Here is a 23,264-nt window from a genome sequence, read left to right as displayed (position 1 = left end):
ATTTAGTCTAGCGCTAAGTACTTTCCACTACTGAGGCAAAACTCTTCTAAGTACTCTGCCCATTGCTCCATGAATTGTTTTCTACAAGTGGCTGGTTGGAGCAGGTATTACCCTTGCATGAGATTCAATGATCGTTCCATTACTTTCAGGGGGTTCTTTCACTGACCTCACATAGTTTTCTTACATTCATGTGCTGATTTCTGCAGGTCTCCAAAGCTGTTTTTTGGTATCCTCCACCCGCTTCTTCCCTGCAGACTCTAGCTGTCTTGGCCCAGTTCTGACTTCTTAACCAGAGGGAACGCCAAGCTCCAACTTGATTTTCCTCTCCCTGTGCCACAAGCTGGACCGATCAGAGGTCATTTTGTTTGTTTTCCTCTCAAGGATCACTGTTCTTCATTGACTAACAGCTAATGCCTTAAAAATTGTTTTTATTCTGATGAAAACATGTGTGAAATTATTTCATATATCTCATCTTGTTTCTTCATTGTCTTAGGTGGGAGAGTAAATCTGGTACTGTTACTCCATGTCAGGTGAAAGTGGAAGTCTTAAAATGCAAGCTGAAAACTTGAATCCTATGCCAGGAAGCTCTGCTCCCATCCAGTTATCTTTCTTATAGTCTGTGAATCCTATTCATGTTATCTTGTTTTTTTTTGGGTGGGGGAGGAGGGGCAGGGACCACTCTGTCACCCAGGCTGGAGGGCAGTGGCATGATCTCAGCTCACTGCAATCTCTGTCCCCTAGGCTCAGGTGATCCTCCTACCTCAGCCTCCCAATTACTGGGACTATAGGTGCATGCCACCACATCTGGCTAATTATTTATTTTTTATAGAGACAGAGATTCACCATGTTGCCCAGGTTGGTCTTGAACTCCTGAGCTCAAGCGATCTACCCACTCAGCCTCCCAAAGTGTTGGGATTACAGGCATGAGCCATTGCAACCGGGCCATGATACCTTGTTGAAACATTTTTTGAAATGTCTCTTCCTTTTTACCTTTTTCCACTCTATGTTAACCACCCCACATATATGGTATTTCATTCATGCTTTACTGTTTCAACCTCTGAAAAGATCTTCCTGCCTCTACTCTTCAATCCTGTCCATACATTTCTGTTACATATTTTTTTATTGCTATTTCCCAGAACCTAGACTCTAATGTACACTGGCACTCCACAAACTTGCTGAATTAATGGACCATTCTTTAACAACCAATTTATTAGGCACTTCCTTGGCTTAAAAAACCCTCCTAATTGCTCCCCTCTATCCATAGGTCAAGTTCAAGCTGAGACTGCCAATTAATGCTTTATATAAGCAGCTATTAATCAACCTATGTGAACCCTGCCACTTCCTAGAATACGTGGTTCATTTTTAACATGTCTTAGAGCTATTACTAACTTGAAGCCTTTTTTCCATCTATAGGGTCTTTGCTATTGTCTCTTAAATTTTGCCCAGTCTTCAAGTCCCTTAAAAGACCTGCCTTTCCAGTGTCCATACAGAATTCTTCTCTGAATTTCTATAGCATCTATTATCTGTGGTGGTTTGAGCGCTTTCAGTTTCTTCTGTGTGTGTGTGTGTGTGTGTGTGTGTGTGTGTGTGTGTGTGTGTGTGTTTTACTTTTGCATATATTTAGTTTGTCTTTTCAAGTGGACCAAAATCTGAGAGAGGTAGGAACCATCTTTTATAATTTTTTATGTCTCTTAAGACATAGTAGATATTTCAATAGATATTTTGAAGATGAAGGCAGAGATGATCTTGATTAATTTGCAGAGGTTAATGGAATCACTTGTTTACAGTAAATTGGCGCTTGCTGCTCACCATATGCTTTTCCCCCCGCATGGTATGAAATGGCACTACTGGTGAAAATCACCTCAAAATAAGATCTTTTCAGTTTTAAATCAAATTATATTTTAGAGAATATTATTGGATCAAGGCTCTGGAGTATATTTCATCTTATTCTTTCCATTTAACAAATAAAATGCTATGCCCCAGTTTCTACAAAATAATTAATTTAAGGGATGCTATATCAAATAATATTTCAACAGAAGCCAAGGAAATCCTGGTATCACATAGCCAGTGAACATAAACTGGTATTTATTTATGCAAACATATTGTAAAATTCCTCTAAATTTTCAAAAAATATTTATGTTGTCATGAACACATAAAATAAAAAATCTAAAGTGAGTATCAAGATTTCATTTTTAGTTCATAAAAGATATTGAAGTAAAATTCCTTTCTACAAACATATAAGAGTTGACCACAGTGAGAAAACGTAAAAAACATCAGTTTCTACCGTGGAAAACACATGAGGTCTATTTTTTTAAAAAGTATCAGTGATAGGAATTCCTATAAAAAGATTAAATTCTCTTGTCATAATGACAAGAAACCTTCATAGCTTCAATAATCTTGAAAACCTTCACAGCATCACCCTTTGCCAACTAAATTTAGAACACATACAATAAACTCCTCATACAGAATACTTTTGTACTAGAAAACAGGTAATTCACATTCTGATAAAGAGCAAACGACAAGTGCTTTATTATGAGAACTGTTCAAGTAAAATTTCAGTGTGCACCAGTGAAAGTGAATAAAGATTTGCATCAATTTTTTTTGAATGAATACTAGGTTAAAAAGGGGCTACACATTTTTTTTTTCAAACACCACCCTTTGCTAAGGCAAAAAAAAAAAAAAAAAACACTTCATTTTAGAACATAACTGTTACAGAAGAAAGCTACATCACAGTACAGTACAGAATGTAAAATTCACCCTTGTCTGGAAAGCCATTATGGAATGGCACATCACCTACACTTAGAGCCTTCTAATGTAGGTTGGAATTACAGTATTTATCACAGCTTTATTTTCTTTAAACTGATAAATTTTGAATACACTTTCTATTTTTCAAGAGTGTGCAGATGGGGCCCATATGTTGATATTACAGTAATTACAACAGTAAATAACATTGCACAGTCAACCTCCAAGGCTAATTCAGTATAAAATAACAAGTATTAAAATGTACCTTTACTAGTGGTTTTACATCGCATATATCACTAATTATGAAAGAAACATAGGCAAATGCCCAATTACAAAGCGGCACGTTATAGGCATAATGATGTGGAATAAATACAAGAAATCTGGCAAAATATTTAAAACAAACGAGTTACATGGGAACAAACTGAACAACCACAAAAGCATAAATCAATAATATACTGTTATAAATAGTATGTTTTGCTCACAAGTCTCTTAAGTAGTTATAGATATTACAGTGGCAGAGTGAAGAGGATAGGAGAATGAGGCAAATGCTCCCAATGCCAGTTAATTCCTGAGGTGGCATTATTTCTTAACTGATGCATTGATCAACACTGTAAAGATGAGTTTGTGCTATGAAACAGTCCCAATATTATTATATCCCCGCAATTACACTGTGGTATTCTGAAGGCAGCAAATCTACGTGACAGTTTATCATAGCCAGATAAAGTATTGTTTTTTGTTTCTTGTTTTTTTTTTTTTTTTTTTAATTTTGCTGCTATAGTTAGCAGTGGGTCAGAAAACACTTCAAAGTTCAAAAGAAACCTGATGTAGACTTAACTTTTTCCCCAGTACTTCTTAGTTAGCTCAAGGCAAAGCTATTATTGAATTTCATGTACTTGAATTTAAAAACTGTAAGTGCCAACACTGTAAACATTTTGTATCTTCTCAACTAAACCTTGTGGGATAACAAGGAAAAGAGCAAAGATAAGCAGGAATAATTTTGTGTATAATAAAGCTGATCTATTTTTCAGCTTCTGGTTTAAATTTAAATATGATTTTAAAATAATTTTTCAACGTCCATGCTACAATTGTAAAGACTATTTCTATGCACTTTTAATTCTGGACACAATTTTCAAAAATTGCATGATGGAAGTAAGAATTTAAAAAACCCACCAGGATGTAAATAACAGGGAAGAACATTTTCAAATCAAACCATCAAACGTACATTTATGTGCAGAAATCTAGACAACTATACAAGTTTTAAGCAATCATGTTTTATTATACAACTCTATGAACAGAAAATGAACAGAAATACACAATATACTTACCTGTACATGTGAACCTACTTTTTAAGCTACAGATATTTATTATAGTTCATACTGACTTTAATTTTACAGTTCATAACTATGTATAACCTTATTGCATTAAGGGCAAATTCTACATGGGGAGATTCACAGGCAGACCACATTAGGCATTACCAGTACATTCAAAAACTGTACCTCATATATGTATGCATCTTCCCTGAACCTGTAAATTTGGATGTCCTTACAGCTTAAGCTCATTTGCTATTTTTGATGCAATGTTCTTAAAGGCAATAGATGTTCCAGATATTCGCTTGAAGCGGACCCCATTAAGTGACAGTCGTGGCAACTTGCAAACTTCCATCTCCCACTGCACGAGGCTATCCTGTCTAGCATCTCCATGGACACAGAAAAGCAAAAATCTCTCTTTTTGCTCATAATCACAGTTATTTGCATCTAACACTTTTCGGATTTCTCTCATCATGTCATTAGGGTCCATTGAACTAGTGGTCTTCATACTCCATGTGAACCGCAAAGAACGCGGCTTAGAATCTTTACCCTCTTCCTTGTCTCTTTCTTTTGGTTCCCCTGATGTACTTCTGGAAGAAGAGGGCAAAGGGAAAGAATGAAAACAAAAATATTTCACTTAGCAAGGAAATCAAAACACACATAAAATCTAAGTGGTGATAATTCAGTGCCTAATAAAACTACCTTATTTGCAGACTACCCTGAGATAGATGCAAAGATTTACATTATCTTGTGTTACAAAAACACACCCCAAGATGCCATCTGTTTTGACTCTTAATACTGTCAATCTAAAATAGCATTTTTTCTTAAATATAAGTAGCCTGAGGAAAACAAATCTGCAACTGAAAGTGAAGAATATAATACCTTCTTCAGTTCCATATTTCTCTGTTCAAGCACACACACAAAATAGGGATCACTAATATTCTACTTGTAAATATACATTTTTGAAATATAAAAATTTCTTTTTTCTGCCTTTTTGGGTAGGAGTAATGTAATAGCTTCAGAAGGAAAGATAATTCATTTACCTAATAATGTTGAGAAAGAATGTTGTATTTCAATTATGTAAAGACGTTAACTTATACCACACATCTCAATGTCCTCCAGTGATTTCTCATTTCACTAAAGACATCCTTAAAACAGTCTACAACGTTCCCCATGACCTGCACTCCAACTCCTGCTCCCCTCACCTCATTTCCTAGAATGTTCCTCCTTCCTCACTCCTGTCAGAACACACCGGCCTCCATGAACACACAGGTTATATTCTTGCCATGAGGCTGTTGCACAGACTGTTCCCTCTGTCGTGAATGCTTCTCCCCAGATGGCTGTGTGGCTAACTCCTTTACAAATTTCTGCCCACTTTCTTCATGAGGCTTTCCCTGACTGCCCTATTGCATCCTAACTCCTATCCTAACATGGCCAATCCCCTTTAGCCTGCTTTATTTTTTCTCTATAGCGCTTATCACATTCCATCATTTAACCCGTTTGTTAGGGTGTTTACTGTCTGACTCTACCATTAGATTGTAAATTCCAGGAAGGCAAGGAGTTCTGTCTATTTCATTCACTGATAGATCTCAGGCATCTAGAACTGTGCTGGGTACATAGTAACTATTAACATATTTGTTAAATGACTCAATCTCACTGAATTTTACTTATTGCAGGTATCACACCAATAACATGAAAAAAAAAACCTATTTCAAATAATCATAGGAAAAAACCTTCATAGTTTCATCAAAGTTAATAGATTATTTGTGATACAGAAAATCCTGTAATTAAATTTCTTGAACAATTATCCAAATAGAGATGTTACAATTGCAGCTTGTTACTTTATCTCACTTATCGGTGATTTAAGAAAAAAAATGTCATGTCCTTTGAAAGGAGTTTATAATCTACTGCATACATATTTAAATTAATATATATATACATTTTATAGCAATAGTATAATATATATTCATGTATATGTTTACATATCTACAATTTTATATATATTGTTCACTTCATTTCCAGGTATCTGAGCCCCCCCAAAGCTCTGCAAACTATACAATCTTGAGAAAATAAGGAAAGGAATAGGTAGAAAAAATAAATTTCCAAAAACTATTAATAATTATGGAAAGTATTTACTTCATCCTGTTCTCTATTTTTCTCTTTTTGTTCACTGAATCTAAGCCATTAAATCACAGGCCTCTTGGGGCTTGCAGAGCAAACTAGAGTCATTTACCAAGGTCACATGTGTAATTCTGGTGGAACCAGCAGGCTAGAAGGGACCCAAGAGATCAGCTGACTGAGCACTCATTTTAAAGATGGAACTGATGGCTGGAAAACTTAAAATTAGTTTTCTGTGGCTCATGCCTGTAATCCCAGAACTTTGGGAGGCCAAGGCAAGAGGATCACGAGGTCAGGAGTTCAAGACCAGCCTGGCCAACATGGTGAAAACCCATCTCTACTAAAACTACAAAAATTAGCTGGGCATGATGGCATGTGCCTGTAATCCCAGCTACTCAGGAGGCTGAGGCAAGAGAATTGCTTAAACCCAGGAGGCAGAGGCTGCAGTGAGCCGAGATTGCGCCACTGCACTCCAGTCTGGGTGACAGAGCAATACTTTGTCTCAGGAAAAAAAAAAAAAAAAAAAAGTTTTCTGAAGCCATAGAGCTAATTCAGGAATACTACTCTAAGTCTAGTTTCCTTCTATTCCACATTAAGATGACCTTACGACAATAAGATGTTTTTCTGCATGGTCTCACAGACATTGCCACTGATACTGTCAATTGTAGAAAGCTTCTGGAAATGTGGATATTAATATAAGAACAGCTAACATTCCTGGAGTACACTTATTAGGTACAGGAACTGTCCTAACTGCCTAAAATGTATTAATTCCTCATTTATGCCTCAGAACAACCCTAGGAGGCAGTTAGAGTGAGGAAATGGAGGCACACAGAGTTGAGGTAACTTCCCGAAAGCCACACAGTAAGGTAAGCAGTAGAACACGGCTCAAACCCGCAATCTGACTGAGAACCTGTACATCTAATCACAGTACTACCCCATCTCCCTGAAATGACAGAACTTCATTATAACTGGCTTGATCCTACCTATGTTTTTTGCTGGTTTTTTTTTTTTAAATCTGTAAATGGGCATTTTTCACCTGGTGGTTGTGAAAATTAAATGACGAGAAAGTACCTTATAGTTAGTATCCAGTAAGTCTGTCCAAAAGCAAAAATAGAACAAAACCCAACAACAACCAAACAAAAAGGAATATGAAAAGTGTTGTGTAAACATTTATAAAAGATCAGTGACTAATTCTTATAATGTAATAAAGTCATGTAGTTACATTAAAAGGATAAAAATGCAACTTTTTTTTTTTTGAGATGGAGTCTCACTCTGTTGCCAAGCTGCACTGCAGTGGCGTGATCTTGGCTCACTGCAACCTCTGCCTCCTGGGTTCAAGTGATTCTCCTGCCTCAGACTCCCAAGTAGCTGGGACTACAGATGTGCACCACAACGCCCAGCTAATTTTTGTATTTTTAATAGAGATGGGGTTTCACCACGTTGGCCGGGATGATCTCATCTCTTGACCTCATGATTCACCTGCCTCAGCCTCCCAAAGTGCTGTGATTACAGGCATGAGCCACTGTGCCCAGTCAAAAATACAACTATTAATGCCACTCGCAACGCCACACACTACTAAATGTTTCAGAGGGAAATTTAGTGGAAATACAGGATGAGATGCAAGAAAGGGGCTCAAAAATGAAGACCGAGGGAGAGGCTAAGAACAAGTCCTCCATGTTTGTGTAAAAGGCAGAAGAAAGTTAAGAATATTGGTCTTGCTCAACTGTGGCTCCCTACCATGGTGACTCAGGTACCTAACTCTACAACGAAACATTTCAACTATTATTACTAAATATAAATATAGCACAGTTTGCTAAAAAGACTACATGGAAGTGCTATAGTTTTCTCCAAGTTCATTATGTTTTATATTTTAAATAATTTGAAAAGTAGAAATCAAATTGGAGGCTTGTGTTCAGCTGGTCATAGCTGTTCCTGAATGAAGCCAGATGCCTGTCCTACTGTGAAATACTTGTTGGTTCTGAGATTTATACTGCATGCCTTAATGCTTGTGTATACTCAAAATAAATGAGTGCTTCATTTCTTAAATCTCTCATTTGTAAAATATGAACACAAGTACTAACATGTCCATAATGTGGTCCCTAGAACAGCAGCATAAGCATCTCCTGGGGACTTGCTAGAAATGCAAATACTCAGGCACCCGCCTCGGCCTCTGAATCAGAAACCCTGGGTGTGGGATCCAGTAATCTTTTTATCAAGTCTTCCCTGTAATTCTGATTGTGCTCAAGTTTGAAACCCATTGCCAGAATGAATGAAATGTCAAAAAAAAAAAAAAAATCCCCAAAAGTATGGTAGGGTAGAATTTTTAAATGTGATCAAACACTGAATTGTCACCTAAAATATATTACTTATATCAAATCTTCCTATGTGTAATTATTTCCCTGTTCTATGTTATTTGTGCCATTTGACTCATTAATTTTAGTTACATCACTTGAGTGAGAACAATATCTGTACACTTAATCAATTAATTCTTCAGCTCAACATACTTTATAGAACAGAACGCCTTTGTCTTTACCAAGTTCACAATTCAAATGAATGTTTGGAAAACAAACTCAAAAGTTGACTGACTTGAATGATAGGTAACATTATGAAAACCCACCCCAATATAAAAATCTAAAATATGCATGCTATCTAGTTATTAGATCTATTCATGATCATTAAGTGCTGTAAGTATTTCAAAAGTACGTTTTCATACACAGGGACCTAGCAGCGAAGTATTAATAGTGGCTCCTCACCTTGAGGTGTCAGTTCTGCCACTGGCTTCGCCTTCACTTGGATCCCTCAAAACAAAGTGAAGGTTGAGATTTAATGATAAAAGTAAAAAATATATCAAGAAAACCTATATCTAAAATGATTTTAAAATTAGCTTGTTGAGCAAACTTCTACCATGACAATTTTCTATTAGTAGTCAGTCTGAGACTATTTCTCGTTTTTCATCGTTTGTAATTATCATTTATTGAGCGTCTACTTATTATTGTCAAGGCAATATGAAGTGAAAGTTTAACTTTTTTTTCATAATCTTCCAATTCCCAGCCATGATTCATTTGAAGTCATAATTTATCGTTTGGTTTAATTTAGTTTAATCTAAAGTTAAAACTATTTAATAATTATCAATAGCAAGATTCAACTTCAAATTTGTAATTATGCATAATTTTAGTAGTCGCTCAATTTAGAAAATATATATATTAACCTTATAGTAAGCAAATAAATACCAATTTCTAAATAAGCAATTTCTTCTATAAGCATTTCTTTTAGAAGTTATGCTAACAATTCATGCACATGATAAAATATCATAGCAAATTAACAGCCTAGCCATGTAGGTGAGTCTAAAAACACGATTCAATCTTAAGCAAAAACACTGATCTTACCTGGATATCCACCTGTGAAATGAAACCATGAAAACACTACTAATTGTTCTTGTGTTGGATGTAATTAAAATTTATAAAGTCTACCAAAATTTTAACCCTTTGTCATTTTTAAAGGTAATTAAGTATCTTGTGATAGAGGCCAAAACACTATTAAATAGTGGGAAAAATCACCAACTTGAATCCTTAAGATAATGTTGTCTTAATGTTTTAGCCATTCCAGAAACATTTGTATTATTTATATTAAATGAATGCAACAAGAATAAAATCAGTGGCACTCTCCCATCCCCCAAGTTAATAAAACATACCTACACACCAAGCTCTAAAATTTTAAATGGTTCTCAAAAATATGAATGCCTTATGCATCTCAGGGTCTTTAACTAATACATGCCTGTTTTAAGCATATTATGAAAAAAAAATTTCTGTCTGAATTTAAAAGAATATAAAATGTATTCTCACATTCAAACGTAATTTCTTAAATTTCTAATAACTGCATTTTCATTGGGAAGTATAATAAAAATTCAATGCCATCTATACAAATCCATTTTATTATAGCACACTGAAATAAAACATATTTGAGCAGGCTCAAAGTGAAACGTACATTTTCCATTACACGTTGATGAAGTGATACACACAGATGGGCAGTGTACCAACTTGGCATGCAAGACAGTAATGCTGTTGACTCCCACTGCTAAGATAAAATTCCTTTAGGAAGGGACATACATCTCACTGGACTTTTCTGTCCTATTTATATTATGCTTTATTATTCACTAGCAAACACCTATTCCACTATTGCCAAACTTGAAGCATTAGGAGTGAAATGTCCCTTTGACTCTATTTCCTCTGCTATAATTGACTGAAATAGCAATTGACCCATACCCTGTTCCTGCCTACCTGGATGCTAGTAGGAACATTGGAAGAATTTCTGCTACTTGGCAATTATTTCAAAAAGCCCAAGAAGTCTGCTTTCAGTAGCCACGGTAGGAGGCAGATGGGGCTACAGAAGGCACACCTGGCTGTAACAGCATTTGCAGTGCAGCATGGCTCTTCAACACAACATTTAAAAAACAGTTACCTACACACAGCAATATATACTCAACTGAACAAATTGGGTTATTCCCTACATAAGAATAAGCTATGGTTAGAAAATCATAAGGTTTGGTGTAGAAGTGAGCCACGCAGGTATTTAGGGCAGAGAATTCCAGGCAGAAGGAAGAGCAGGTACACAATGCCAAAGCAGTGCTTAATGTACTTGAGGACAGTCAGGTGCCTGTGTGGCTGGTGGGGAACCAGCCAGGGGAAGAGTGGGAGAAGAAGTAGTCAGAGCAGAAATGGATGACCAGGTTGCACAAGGCCCCACAGGCCACGGTGAGGGCACAGAATTGTATTCTGAGCAAGACGGAAGCTAATCAGGGGCTTTAAATCTAAAAGTGACATGATCAGACTTGACATGACACTGCTGAAACAGAAGAGGAGGAGGACCAGGACAGAAGCTAGGAGAGCTATGAGTAGGTGAAAGATGAACAGTGATTCAGAGTATGAAAGCAGTGATGGGAGTGAAAACAGTTAAATTCTGGATATGCTATGAAGGTAAAGTCCGCACAATTTGCCAATGGATCTGATGTGGTATGAGAAAAAGGGATGTCAAGGAAAATTCCAAGACGGTGAAGAACGAGGGAGGAGGAGGTTTGGGAAGAGGAACGAGAGTTGAGTTTTGAACATGTTCTGCTTCAGAGTCTATAACATATCCAAGCAGAGAGCTGAGCAGCAGTTGGCTATGAGTCTGCAGTTTAAGAGAGAGATGTGGGCTAGAGATACACTTGGGAGTTGTTCACACAGGATGGAATCTAACGTCATGACCTGACTGAGATCACCAAGAGCGTAAGGAAAACCAGAGAGAGAGAGAGAGATGTGGGCTAGAGATACACTTGGGAGTTGTTCATACAGGATGGAATCTAGTATCATGAGCCTGACTGAGATCACCAAGAGTGTAAGGAAAACCAGAGAAAAGAATGTGTTCAGAGACTGAGCCCTGGGGCATTCTAATATTTAGAGGTTGAGGGAAAGGCAAGGGAATCCGAAAAGAGCCAGCAAAGGAGCCCAGAGGATAGCTAGTCTGTGAGTCAGGAGAAAACCAGAGCCAAGCAAGGGAAGCACTTTAACTGTGCGGAATGTTTCAACATAGTTGCTCACAGGAAGGCAGGAGCCCCATTAGCCTCACTCACTGCTGCAGCAATAGCTCCTACAAAAGTGCCTCGCATATAGTAGGTCTTCACATATGTGTTCAATGACTATATGGTAATCCTTTTTCAGAACCTCCCAACACACCATCTCTAAGGCACTTTCTTGCTTTGATATTCTGTCTCCTGACTTCCTGTCCACAGTACCCTTTACTATGTTTTCTCTAGAGTCTAAATTTTTGTTGCAGAGCAAAGAGAAGTATTTTGCACAGTGCTTAATGCAAAATTAGTAATCAAGCATCAAACTCCAAACCTATTTTTTTCACTTTAAAATTAGTTCTGGCTTAACCAGAAGAAAGTACTGGCTTTTTGAAATGGCCTGAAATAGCCAAATTCCAAAAGTAGAAACCTACTGATAATCTGACTAGTGCCCTGCAGATGGCCCGCTAAAACTATCATCCATCTTCTATGCTGACTCTGTTGGTGAACTTTTACTTTCTCTAGCAAGTTGTCATGCTGCATAGCAATTGCCCAAAGGGTACAAACTCACTGACTGATATGGTTAGAAATTTATGTTACATTTGAGGCTTTAAGGTTTTGAATTTAGCTATGTGATACTGGGCAAACTGATGTATGAACCAGGTCTATAAATAGCTCCATGACAAGCAAGTAAGACTGAAGCCGCTGCTTCTCTTTTCCACATCCACTCTTTGAAATCCTAGGAACACTAATAACATTGAAAATTAATTATTTAATTAGTATTTCTTAAAGCAAGTATAATTATTTCTAACCCATCACTGAAGGCTCAGCTGAAATGATTATATGATAGGGTGCCTTCACTGTCTCCCTAGATAGAAACAATTGTGTCTTCCTCTGGAGCCCAGCATGTTGCCCACACTTTTTAGCACATGTTCTGGTTTATATCATGGCTACTTGTTTGTCTGCTTCTTAGAAGACTGTACAAATCTGGAGGGCACAGATGTTGTCTTACCTATCTTTAGATTCTGTTCTGCACCTAACACAGTGCTTTGTCTGTCACAGGTCTTAAGTAGGCATTTAGTGGGACACAAAAATAGATCAAATAGACATCAGCCTGCATTGTAGTCAGCAACTTGTATCATCAATGTGCACTGTACATGTATGCATAGTAAGCATGCCTACTTTTTAGAAAGTATAATTGCATTGTTTAAGTAGATTAGAACTTTACTATACATGTATTCATTTTGTGTTTACTATGTTTTGATGTTAAGTTTTTATGATGTGAAATTACATAGATCTGCGACTCTGGTATGTGGGCATTTTATGCAAAGAAGAAAAAAATGTAAATTATATATTATTAGCAAGCAATTTAAAAGTATTTTCAAGATAAATATTGTTTGAAGGAAACATGTAAACTCATTTATTTTTCTCAATCAAGGCTTTTAAATATAAAATAATATTTTGTTAAAACACACATTTTTAAAGTCAAATTTTTGTTCTTTACATTTTATTTTATAGATTTTTAAAATCTCATTTAGTCCATTTTTTTTCTTTCTCTTAAGGAAAAAGACTTTATGTCTTCCTAAATTTTTTTCTTCCAAATCTGTAAAAGAGCAGCTCTAATGAAATGTTATAAAACCATTTTGGAAAATTATTATAAAGACTTAAGCAAAAAGTAATTCCTTTTGTAATTTCTAGAGGAAACAAAACACGATAGTACATTGGTACTGACCTGCGAACAAATTTGGATGTGATTTTGCTTATTATACCAGTTGACGTTCCCCTTCTGGCATGTGCAAATGCACCCGTTTCATGGGATGGTGAAGCAGGTGGCCCATTATAAGCAGCGCTGCGTCGCTCCCGGAGCTGTTCACCATGGAAAGTGCTTCGGCTTGAGCTCCCTCGGGGAAAGCGGGTCCGGTCTGGAGTCGCAGTACTAATACTGTGAGCAGATGGGGAAGCAGCAGGCACTCTCTGGGTTGTACTGCTGGGACAAATTAAGATATATCATTTAGAATAATGACAAGAAAACCTTTCACTCATGCTAAAAACTTGAAACAAATGGCTATGGCTACTTCTTTTGGCCCTACTTTATTTGTTCACATTAGAGTTGTGAGACATGAGTTGATTTTATTTACTATATCATTGGAGAGGAATAAGATTTCAGACTGAAACTAGATACCTTTTGTTTGGTAACTAAAAATTAAGAAATGACTGAAACAGGGACACAAAGATAAATACTCTTCAGTATCAGGAATCCCAAACCAGGGATAGTGCAAATATTTTTTTAACATTCTCCTGAACCACTTAGCAATGCTGAACACAAATTTTATTGTCTATTAAAAAAACATTGAAGAAAATAATTTCCCATTTCTAATTTAGGCTTCAGTGATGGTACACCACCACATGGCAGTACCAATATGCTTAACAAATCTAACAGAGAGTTAAAATGTTCAGATGTACTGAATTTGAGAAATCCTAAAGTAGAAAAATACTAGAAAACCAGTTATATAATTTTATACCTGAATAGGCTCTTGAGTTCATCAGTGTCATTGACAGGAAAACTGAAGCCCTGTTTTATTAAGAACAAGGAACTGAGCCTGATCATTACCCAAAGGTTTCAACTCCAAGTTTAGTGCTTGTTTGAATATGTTTAAATCATAAAAAAGTCACTTTACCTAAGTGACAAATTAAGCAGCAATATTTAACTTTATAGATGGACTTAAACCAAATCCTTAAAAAAACTCCTCTAGAAAATGACAAGTTATATGGAATATTTCCAGTAACAGCCAAAGTACACAGAAAGTTTATGATACAATTCAATTTTTCCTCCATTACAAACACTGAATCTTGTCAGAAAGGTCTTAATGTGATGGTGAGTATCATGTATTTTCATATGGTACTATATATTTTAAAACAATGAACAAAACGAAACATAACCAGCACGTTACCCAGGCCGGTAAGCTTCAGAGCTGTCTTTAATGGTTGGCAGTGTGACTTTAATAGGATGACCAGAAGTGGACATGGACTTCTGGTGGCGGGGTCGTGCTGAGGGGACAGCAGAGGCCACAGAAGAGCCTGCAGAAGATATGCTACTCACAGACATCTCTGTAAGGCTTTTGTCATAAAGCAGTTGAGAAGACCATGGAAATGTAAAAAAGAAGAAAAATTGTGGTTTACTAAAATTTAAGCATTATACTTTTTAAAAATCTAAACTGAATAACACCTTTCATGACTAAAATATTTGAAAGAAACTAACATTAACAGCATTATTAATGACTAACAAAAAATTAACATTCTTATGAAAAGTATCCAGGGTAAATGTATCACTATCATCCATGAAAAAAAATCTCACACACACTTACTCTATGTATGTAAATGTGAGAAAGTATAAAATTACTTTCGTGGAGATACAATAATTTCAGACAAAATGATTATGACTAAGTCATTTTTTACTTCCCCAAAATCACAGTTTGGTGTGATATGTTGATGTGGTTTATTGTCCATTACTGATACAATCAGAATTGATAATTATACCAAAAATATTATCTCTGGATACATCACACTTTTAGTCAATAGGTTAACTGTTGCAGATTAAAGGAGCTGCAGCTTAAAATTTAGTACAGGAAAAATCATAAGTCTGAAACCAATTTCCAATTATCTTATGTTCAAAGAAGATATAGTTTTCTTTGTATGTCTTACAATAACACTTACTTTACAGTCTTACGAGGTGAGAAGAAACAAATGTGAGAACGGTTTGTACACACTACTGAAATGACTGAAGGTGGTACTAAGAATAGAATGTCATTAGACTAGGCTCCATGCCTTTGTACTATATTGATGAGCAGTCCTTCTGACTCATGATAGAAAGAAGTTACATTTTTTAAATACTAAAAATAATATGATTTATTATTATTTGAAATAAAACACTTTAAAAATTATATGGTTCTGAATGATGAGAAATAAGATGGCCACATTTTTTCAGAGGGAGGAAAATAAAGCCTTTATTATTCAAATACAGTAAAGACTTGATGGGAGGTGAAAGGGAAGGAGGCAGCAGGTGCATAAAAGAATAAGATTTAAATTGCGAAGATGAAATTAGGATGGTATGATCTGCTTCACTATAGAAAAATATTTACTATCAGATTTTACTCAGAAATTGGTAGGTAAAGATATTTACTTCCTGTTTTCTCTAAATGTTTTCCCATCCTTCTATTCTGGTACAGGAGAGATATCTTAGTAAGAATGGTTGGTTGCAATCTTACTATTTTATATAATAACTCCTTTTCCCTAGACCCATTCAGCTGCAGGCATTTCAACAAAAGCACTAACACAGAACAATAGCAAAGGTATTACTACTTGGCACTGTGGCATTTACCTGTTGTCTTTTCCATTCTGCAATGCTGCATATCGATCTGTGGTCCTTTCACAGACATAAGTATTCCTTCTTGCCATGCTACCTCCAGAATACACATTGTTCTTTAAGAAGAAAAAAAAAAGCAATTTAAAAATTCTAAATATATTTGTGGAAAGTCAAAGAAATATATTTAAGCTGACTTTGAGAAAAATATACAGAATTTTAATTTATCCGAATCTTATATTAACAAGATTATCCCCTTCCTCTCTCTCATTTAGCTTTCAGAAGTAAAAGACAAAGCATCAAAAATGAACTCATTACAGTTTTAGCTTATCCTCCTACAACAGATGCCAGCAGTTTGGAATCAACAGGAGAGCTGGGTTTCTATTCACTCCCTCCTTTGTAAGCTGGTGGTGAAGAAAGGGCAGGAGCAGGGGTGTGAGCAGTTCTAAGTAATTAGGAGTGCAAGCCAACTCCACACTAAGTATCGTCACCAAAAGAAGCCTGGGGCAGTGAAGATGGCATGCCCACTCAGAAGCCTGTGGGCTGCCTTTCTTCACCTGCTTGAGAAACTCTCTCAACCACTGGGAATATTAAGCAGACTAAATGCCCCGGAATCAAAGGCATGTCCGGCTGAGGCCACCAACAGTGTTGTGTTCAGTGCCACACTGAAGATATTTCCTCAAGCCTCAGGTTTGAGCTAGGAGGCAGGCCATGTCTGAGGAGCTTTGGAGAAAAGAGAGAAAATAAGCAAAAAGGGATAGGTAAGTGATTCTCCTTACCACGCACACAACTTCTGACCTGTAAACCCATTGCTGTGCCTACCAAATCCTTGACTAGTTACTCACTGGTAATAAAATATACATAAATGATTTTCAATGTGGATATAATACCCTTGTTTAATCCTTACTCCAACAAAACAAAAAAACTTGCTACTTTTGGCTAACCCAGGATTTAAAATATATAATCAACCTAAACGTTGTTGAATCATGAGGGCTAAAAAGTGAATAGATATTTGCTTGAATTCACTTTGAAGATGGAAAAAAACTCATATAAACAAAACTATATAAATACAGTTGTAAAATTTTTCAGTAATGCAGATTCTGAGATGGAAGGAATTTTGTCACCAGTTATATAAAAAGCATATGTTAAAAATTATAAAATATGGAACCAAAGAGGCTAAGATTATTAAAATTTTTAAGTAAGACTTGGAACATGTAGGCCAATTGTGGTGACTCAATCACAACATTTTGGGAGGCTGAGGAGGGCAGATTGTTTGAGGCTAGGTGTTCAAGAACAGCCTGGGCAACATAGCGAAACCCCATCTCCACAAAAAGTACAAACAAAATTAGCTGGGTGTGATGGCACACGCCTGTAGTCCCAGCTACTAGGGAGGCTGAAGTGGGACGATCACCTGAGCCAGAGAAGTTGAGAATGCAATGAGCTGTTATTGCCCCACTGCACTCCATCCAGCCTGAGCAACAGAGTGAGACACCGTCTCAAAAAAAAAAAAAAAAAAAGACTTGGTCCATGTTATTTAGGCAAAGAAAATGGATTTGATTATGGAGAGATGCATTATGAAGCATTATGAAATTAACCTATATTAAAGTTCTCAAAAAAACTAGAAATGTCATCCATATTTCATAGTTTTAAAGACATTGTTTCGTTACCTGCTTTCCCATTTAACATGTCATTAACATCTGTCCACATCAAGTGATACTAAAGTGTTATGGCTGTAGCCTATACAACTGTACAGACATACCATATTTTATTTTAACCAATAAATTCCTAATTTTTGAACACTTAAATTATTTCCTACTTTTCTCTTAGAAGCTACTGACATTTAATTCCCTAGAAATTAATTGGAAATTTAAAATATAGAGGACAAATCTGAAAGGCTGTAAAATCACCCCATGGGCACAAAATTTACCACTATAAAGATACGTGCTTTTGATAATCTCATAATTTTGGCCAAATTTTCAAATAAATAGCTTAATTCCTTGTCAAATCATGTTACCATACACTGTCTAGAAGCTTTTAAAAGTGTTTCTGGCTATTCTCAATGACATTTCTTTCCTTTTCAAAGGCTGATGGTGAATGGTATCTCTCCTTCCAAGCTGTGTCTCTGAATTTGCACTCCTCCCACCCTACCTCCCGTGCCTTGAGCCTTCAATGCCAGTGATATTCAGGTGCGACAACTATCAGCTGTATTTCCCCAGGGAAATTTAGAATTATGCAAAAGTTATGGAAACACACTGTCACTGCTTCCATTTGTCATACATTCACATATAAAACTAACTTTTATAGCTGATCTTCCTAGTTCAGATAAAAAAGCTCTAGAGATCACTAAGAAGGTAAGGTTTATTCTGCTGAGGATTTGGGAACCAGATGGAAGCTACCCCTGCCGACTTCTGAACTCTAGTTTGGCAACTTCCCCAAACTGGAAACCAACCACGTAAACAACTTTTTGGAGATTCTTTCACAGTAAAGTGATTATATTTTACGTAATTATACCATAATTTTATATACAGTATTTAATACTTATTATAGCATTCTTAAATCTTTTTGAGTCTTCCTAAATCTCTTCTTCCCCATTTTTTGTTTTTTATTTTAAATGCTGTTTTGATTTTTAATTTTAAATCTTATTTTTAAATAAAATAAAATAAGAGGTACATTTGCAAAATGCACAGGTTTGTTACGTAAGTAAATGTGTGCCATGGTGGTCTGTTGTACCTATCAACCCATCACCTAAGTATTAAGCCCAGCATGCATTAGTTATTTTTCCTAATGCTCTCCCCCAACCTCTACCCTCCACTGAAAGGCCCCAGCGTGTGTTGTTCCCCTCTCTGTGTCCATGTGTTCTCATTGTTCAGCTTCCACTTTTAAGTGAGAACATGCGGTGTTTGGTTTTCTGTTCCTGCATTAATTTGCTGATGATAATGGCTTCTGGCTTCATCCATGTTCTGGCTTCAACCTCATTCCTTTGTATGGCTGCATAGTATTCCATGTTGTATATGTACCACATTTTCTTTATCCAGTCTATCACTGAAGGGCATTTGGGTTGATACCATGTCTTTGCTATTGTGAACAGTGCTGCAATGAAGATAAACGTGCATGTACCTTTATAAAAGAATGATAGATTTATATTCCTCTGGGTATATACCCAGTAATGGGATTGCTGGGTCAAATGATATTTCCAGTTCTAAATCTTTGAGGAATCGCCACAGTCTTCCTCAATGGTTGAACTAATTTATATTCCCACCAACAGTGTAAAAGTGTGTGTGTGTGTGTGCGTGTGTGTGTGTTTTAGACGGAGTCTTGTTCTGTTGCCTAACTGGAGTGCAGTGGCGAGATCTCAGCTCACTGCAACTTCTGCCACCCAGGTTCAAGTGATTCCCCTGCCTCAGCCTCCCAAGCAGCTGGGACTACAGGTGTGCACCACCACGCCAGGCTAATTTTTGTATTTTAGTAGAGATGGGGTTTCACCATGTTGGTCGGTTGGTCTCAATCTCCTGACCTCATGATCCGCCCTGCTCAGCCTCCCAAAGTGCTGGGATTACGGGCATGAGCCACTGCGCCCGCTAAAAGGGTTTTTATTTCTCTGCAACCTCACCAGCATCTGTTGTTTCTTAACTTTTTAATAATCACCATTCTGACTGGCATGAGATGGTATCTCATTATGGTTTTGATTTGCATTTCGCTAATGATTAGTGATGTTGAGCTTTTTTTCATGTTTGTTAGCCACGTTTATGTCTTCTTTTGAGAAATGTCCGTTCATGTCCATGGCCCAGTTTTTAATGAAGTTTTTCTTTCTTGTAAATTTGATTAAGTTCCTTGTAGATTCTGGTTGTTAGACCTTTGTCAGATGGATAGATTGTAAAAATTTCTTCCATTCTGAAAGTTTTCTGTTCACTGTGATGATAGTTTATTTTGCTGTGCAGAAGCTCTTTAATTAGGTCCCATTTGTCAATTTTTGCTTTTTGTTGCAATTCTTTTTGGAGATTGCATCATAAAATCTTTGCCCATGCCTATGTCTTGAGTGGTATTCCTATCTGAATACCCTTTATTTCTTTCTCTTGTCTAATTGCCCTGGCCAGAATTTCCAATACTATGTTAAATAAGAGTGGTAAGGGAAGGCATCCTTGTCTTGTGACAGTTTTCAAGAGGAATGCTTCTAGCTTTTGCCCATTCAGTATGATATTGGCTGTGAGCTTGTCATATATGACTCTTACTATTTTAAAGAACTCAAAATATGTTCCTTCAATACCTAGTTTATTGAGAATTTTTAGCATGAAGGGATGTTGAATTTTATCAAAGGCCTTTTCTTTGTCTATTGAGATAATCATGTGGTTTTTGTCTTTAGTTCTGTTTATGTGACCAATTATATTCATTGATTTGCATATGTTGAACCAGCCTTGCTGTTGTTTTCTGTTGTTTGTTTTTCTTCTAACACTCAGGTCCCTCTTCTGCAGGTCTGCTGCAGTTTTCTGGGGATCCACTCCAGACCCTGATTGCCTGGGTATCACCAGTGGAGGCTGCAGAACAGCAGATTGCTGCCTGCTCCTTCCTTTGAAAGCTTTGTCCCAGAAGGGCAGCAACCTGACGCCAGCTGGTACTCTCCTATATGAATTATCTGCTGACCCCTGTTGGGAGGTCTCACCCAGACGAAAAGCACAGTATCACGAACGTCCTTAAGGAATTAAGTCTGGCTGCCCCTTAGTGGAGCTGGTGCACTGTGCTGGGGGAATTCCCCTCGTCCAGAAGGCCCAGGCTCTTCGGGGCCAGCAGGTAGGAAAGATTAAGTCTGCTGAACCTGACACCACAGCTCCCCCTCCTCCCAGGTGCTCTGTCTCAGGGAGATGAGAGTTCTGTCTGTAAGCCCCCGGCTGGAGTTGCTGGAATTCCTGCAGGGAGGCCCTGCCTGGTGAGGAGGGATGGATCTGGGTCCCACCTAAAGAAGCAGTCTGGCCATGATCTACCACAGCTGCTATGCTGTGCTGTGGGGAACACAGCCCAGTCCAAACCGCCCAGCCTCCCTAACACTGGCAGGAGAAAACCACTGACTAGGGTGCAGTAATGGTGGTTGCCCCTCCTGACGGGAACTTGGTCCTATTAGGCAGACTCTAGGTTGCTGTGCTGGCCAGCGGGGATTCCAGGTCAGTGAATCTTAGCTTGGTGGGGATCCATGGGAGTGGCATCCGCTGAGAAGGCTGCTTGGCTCTCTGGCTTCAGCCCCCTTTCCACGGGAGTGGACAGATCTCCTGCCTTTCTGGAGCTCCAGGAGCCACCAGATTATGTAAAAACTCCTGCAGCTCAGTGCCTGTCTGAACAGTTACTGACAGGAGCAGCTGCCATGGGTCTGCCCAGTTTTGTGTTTAGGACCCAAGGCCCTGGTGGTGTAGGCTCACGAGGAAATCTCCTGACCCATGAGTTGCAAAAATCCGTGGGAAAAGCGTAGTGCCCCCAGCGGGTAGCACACTCCCTCACCGCCTCTCTTGGCTCACAGAGGGAAGTCCCTCTGCCCAGTGCAGCTCCTGGGTGAACCACCCTACCCTGTTTTTCCTTGTTCTCCATGGGTTGCACCAACCACCTAGTAACTCCTAATGAAAGAACCTGGGTACCTCAGTTGGATGTACAGAAATCACTCACCCTTTGCCTTCCTCTTGGTGGGAGCTGCAGACGGGCACTGTTTCTACTCTGCCATCTTGGCCCTTCCTTCTTCCCCTTATTTTGTGAAAAAGTTGATTAATACTTTTCTTAGAGTTCATGTCTTAGTCTATTTGGGCTGCTATAACAAAATATCACAAACTGGCTGGCTTACAAACAACAGAAATTTATTTCTCACAGTTCAAGAGGCTGGAAAGCACAAGATCAAGGTGTTAAGATATTTAGCATCCGGTGAAGGCTTGCTTCCTAGATAGCCATCTTTTTGTTGTGATTTCACATGGCAGAAGGGTGGAACAAGCTCCCTTGGGCTCTTTTATAAGGGCACTAATCCTATTCGTAAGGGCTCTGATGACCTAATCACCTCCTAAAGGACCTGCCTTCTAATACTACCACCTTTAGGGTTAGAATTTTTTTTTTTTAGGGTTAGAATTTTAACATATGAATTTTGGTGAAGGGTGGGGGGGGGCACTAAGATCCATATTATAGTGTATATCATTTTATATTTTATACTGCTTATACATGTGATAGATAATATGGAAAATACTTTTACAAGTTTTATTGTTTTCTTGATTCAAAAACAGCACAACATATTTGTGTCTTCAAAACTCAACATTTAGCTCCCAAGTTTCTAGGCTAGTCAAGGGTTTTCCCTGAACTCCCACATGTAATTTTTGGATGGAAATTTCTAAAAGGAAAATATTAAGTTGGTTTTTCCTGCATCTTACTTACAAATAATAATACTCTGCTATGGTCTGAATGTGTCCCCTGAAGTTCCTGTGTTAGAAGCTTGATCCCCAATGCGCAAGCATTGGGAGGTGTGGCCTGATAAGAGGTGACTAGGCTCTGGTCTCACAAATGAATTCTTTGAAAGTGGGTTATCTTGAGAGTGCTTTTTCATAAAAAGCGTATTTGGCCCCCTCTTATTTTCTTGCATGTGCTCTCTTGGCCTTGCTTTATGCCATGGGGTGATGCAGCAAGAATGCCCTCACCTGAAGTTGGCATCTTGATACTGAACTACCCAGCCTTCAGAGTGGTGAGAAATAAATTTCTTGGCTTTAAAAAGTATCCATTATGTGGTATTCTATTATAGCAACACAAAATGAACTAAGAGAGACTCCTTTCATTTCTAGTCTGTGATGGTTGTGAGTGATGAACACTCAAACAGATGACTCCGAGAATTAACCAAAACATTTATCCAACCATTCATCTGTTTAACTATTTCACTCAAAACTCTCCCCATGCTGTCTATCAACTGGCTAGCTTTAAATATCATCTGTCAGTATCATCCTTAAGATACTAAACTAACATTAAATAATACTGTCAATAGAATCATACTTACAAGCAAGAACTGTTACTATTGACAAGGAAAATTCTGATTTTATAAACATTAACTGTACTATCACTTATTAATTACCTGTGCATGTTATGGGCACTATTTCTTTTTCCATCAGAAAGGAAGGAGCCATTTCATACCATTTGAATGGATTTAATATTTTCCACTATATTCTACTTTATTGACATTGGTAAAAAT

At 37.5% G+C, this 23,264-nt stretch overlaps 1 protein-coding gene across 12 annotated transcripts in view; it reads right to left on the bottom strand.

Annotated features, from left to right (window-relative positions):
* Positions 1–2,063: 2,063 nt before the first annotated feature.
* MARK1 (microtubule affinity regulating kinase 1) overlaps positions 2,064–23,264 on the bottom strand; it is a 126,469-nt gene continuing 105,268 nt past the window's right edge. For 2 of the 12 annotated variants that reach the window (XM_032289285.1, XM_032289297.1), the window contains 6 exons: positions 21,716–21,790; positions 16,088–16,188; positions 14,661–14,825; positions 13,442–13,696; positions 8,921–8,965; positions 2,064–4,639 (listed from right to left, as the gene is read on the bottom strand). In XM_032289285.1, the coding sequence (XP_032145176.1) occupies positions 4,285–4,639; positions 8,921–8,965; positions 13,442–13,696; positions 14,661–14,825; positions 16,088–16,188; positions 21,716–21,790 (996 nt within the window). In that variant the 3' untranslated portion in view covers positions 2,064–4,284. The remainder of the gene's footprint in view (positions 4,640–8,920; positions 8,966–13,441; positions 13,697–14,660; positions 14,826–16,087; positions 16,189–21,715; positions 21,791–23,264) is intronic. The other 10 variants (XM_032289286.1, XM_032289287.1, XM_032289288.1 and 7 more) reach the window with 10 other exon arrangements.

Source organism: Sapajus apella, unplaced genomic scaffold (genome assembly GCF_009761245.1).
Source record: "Sapajus apella isolate SASKATOON/1434 unplaced genomic scaffold, GSC_monkey_1.0 scaffold22, whole genome shotgun sequence".
NCBI lineage: Eukaryota > Metazoa > Chordata > Mammalia > Primates > Cebidae > Sapajus > Sapajus apella.
This window is presented reverse-complemented; position numbering and strand designations above follow the sequence as displayed.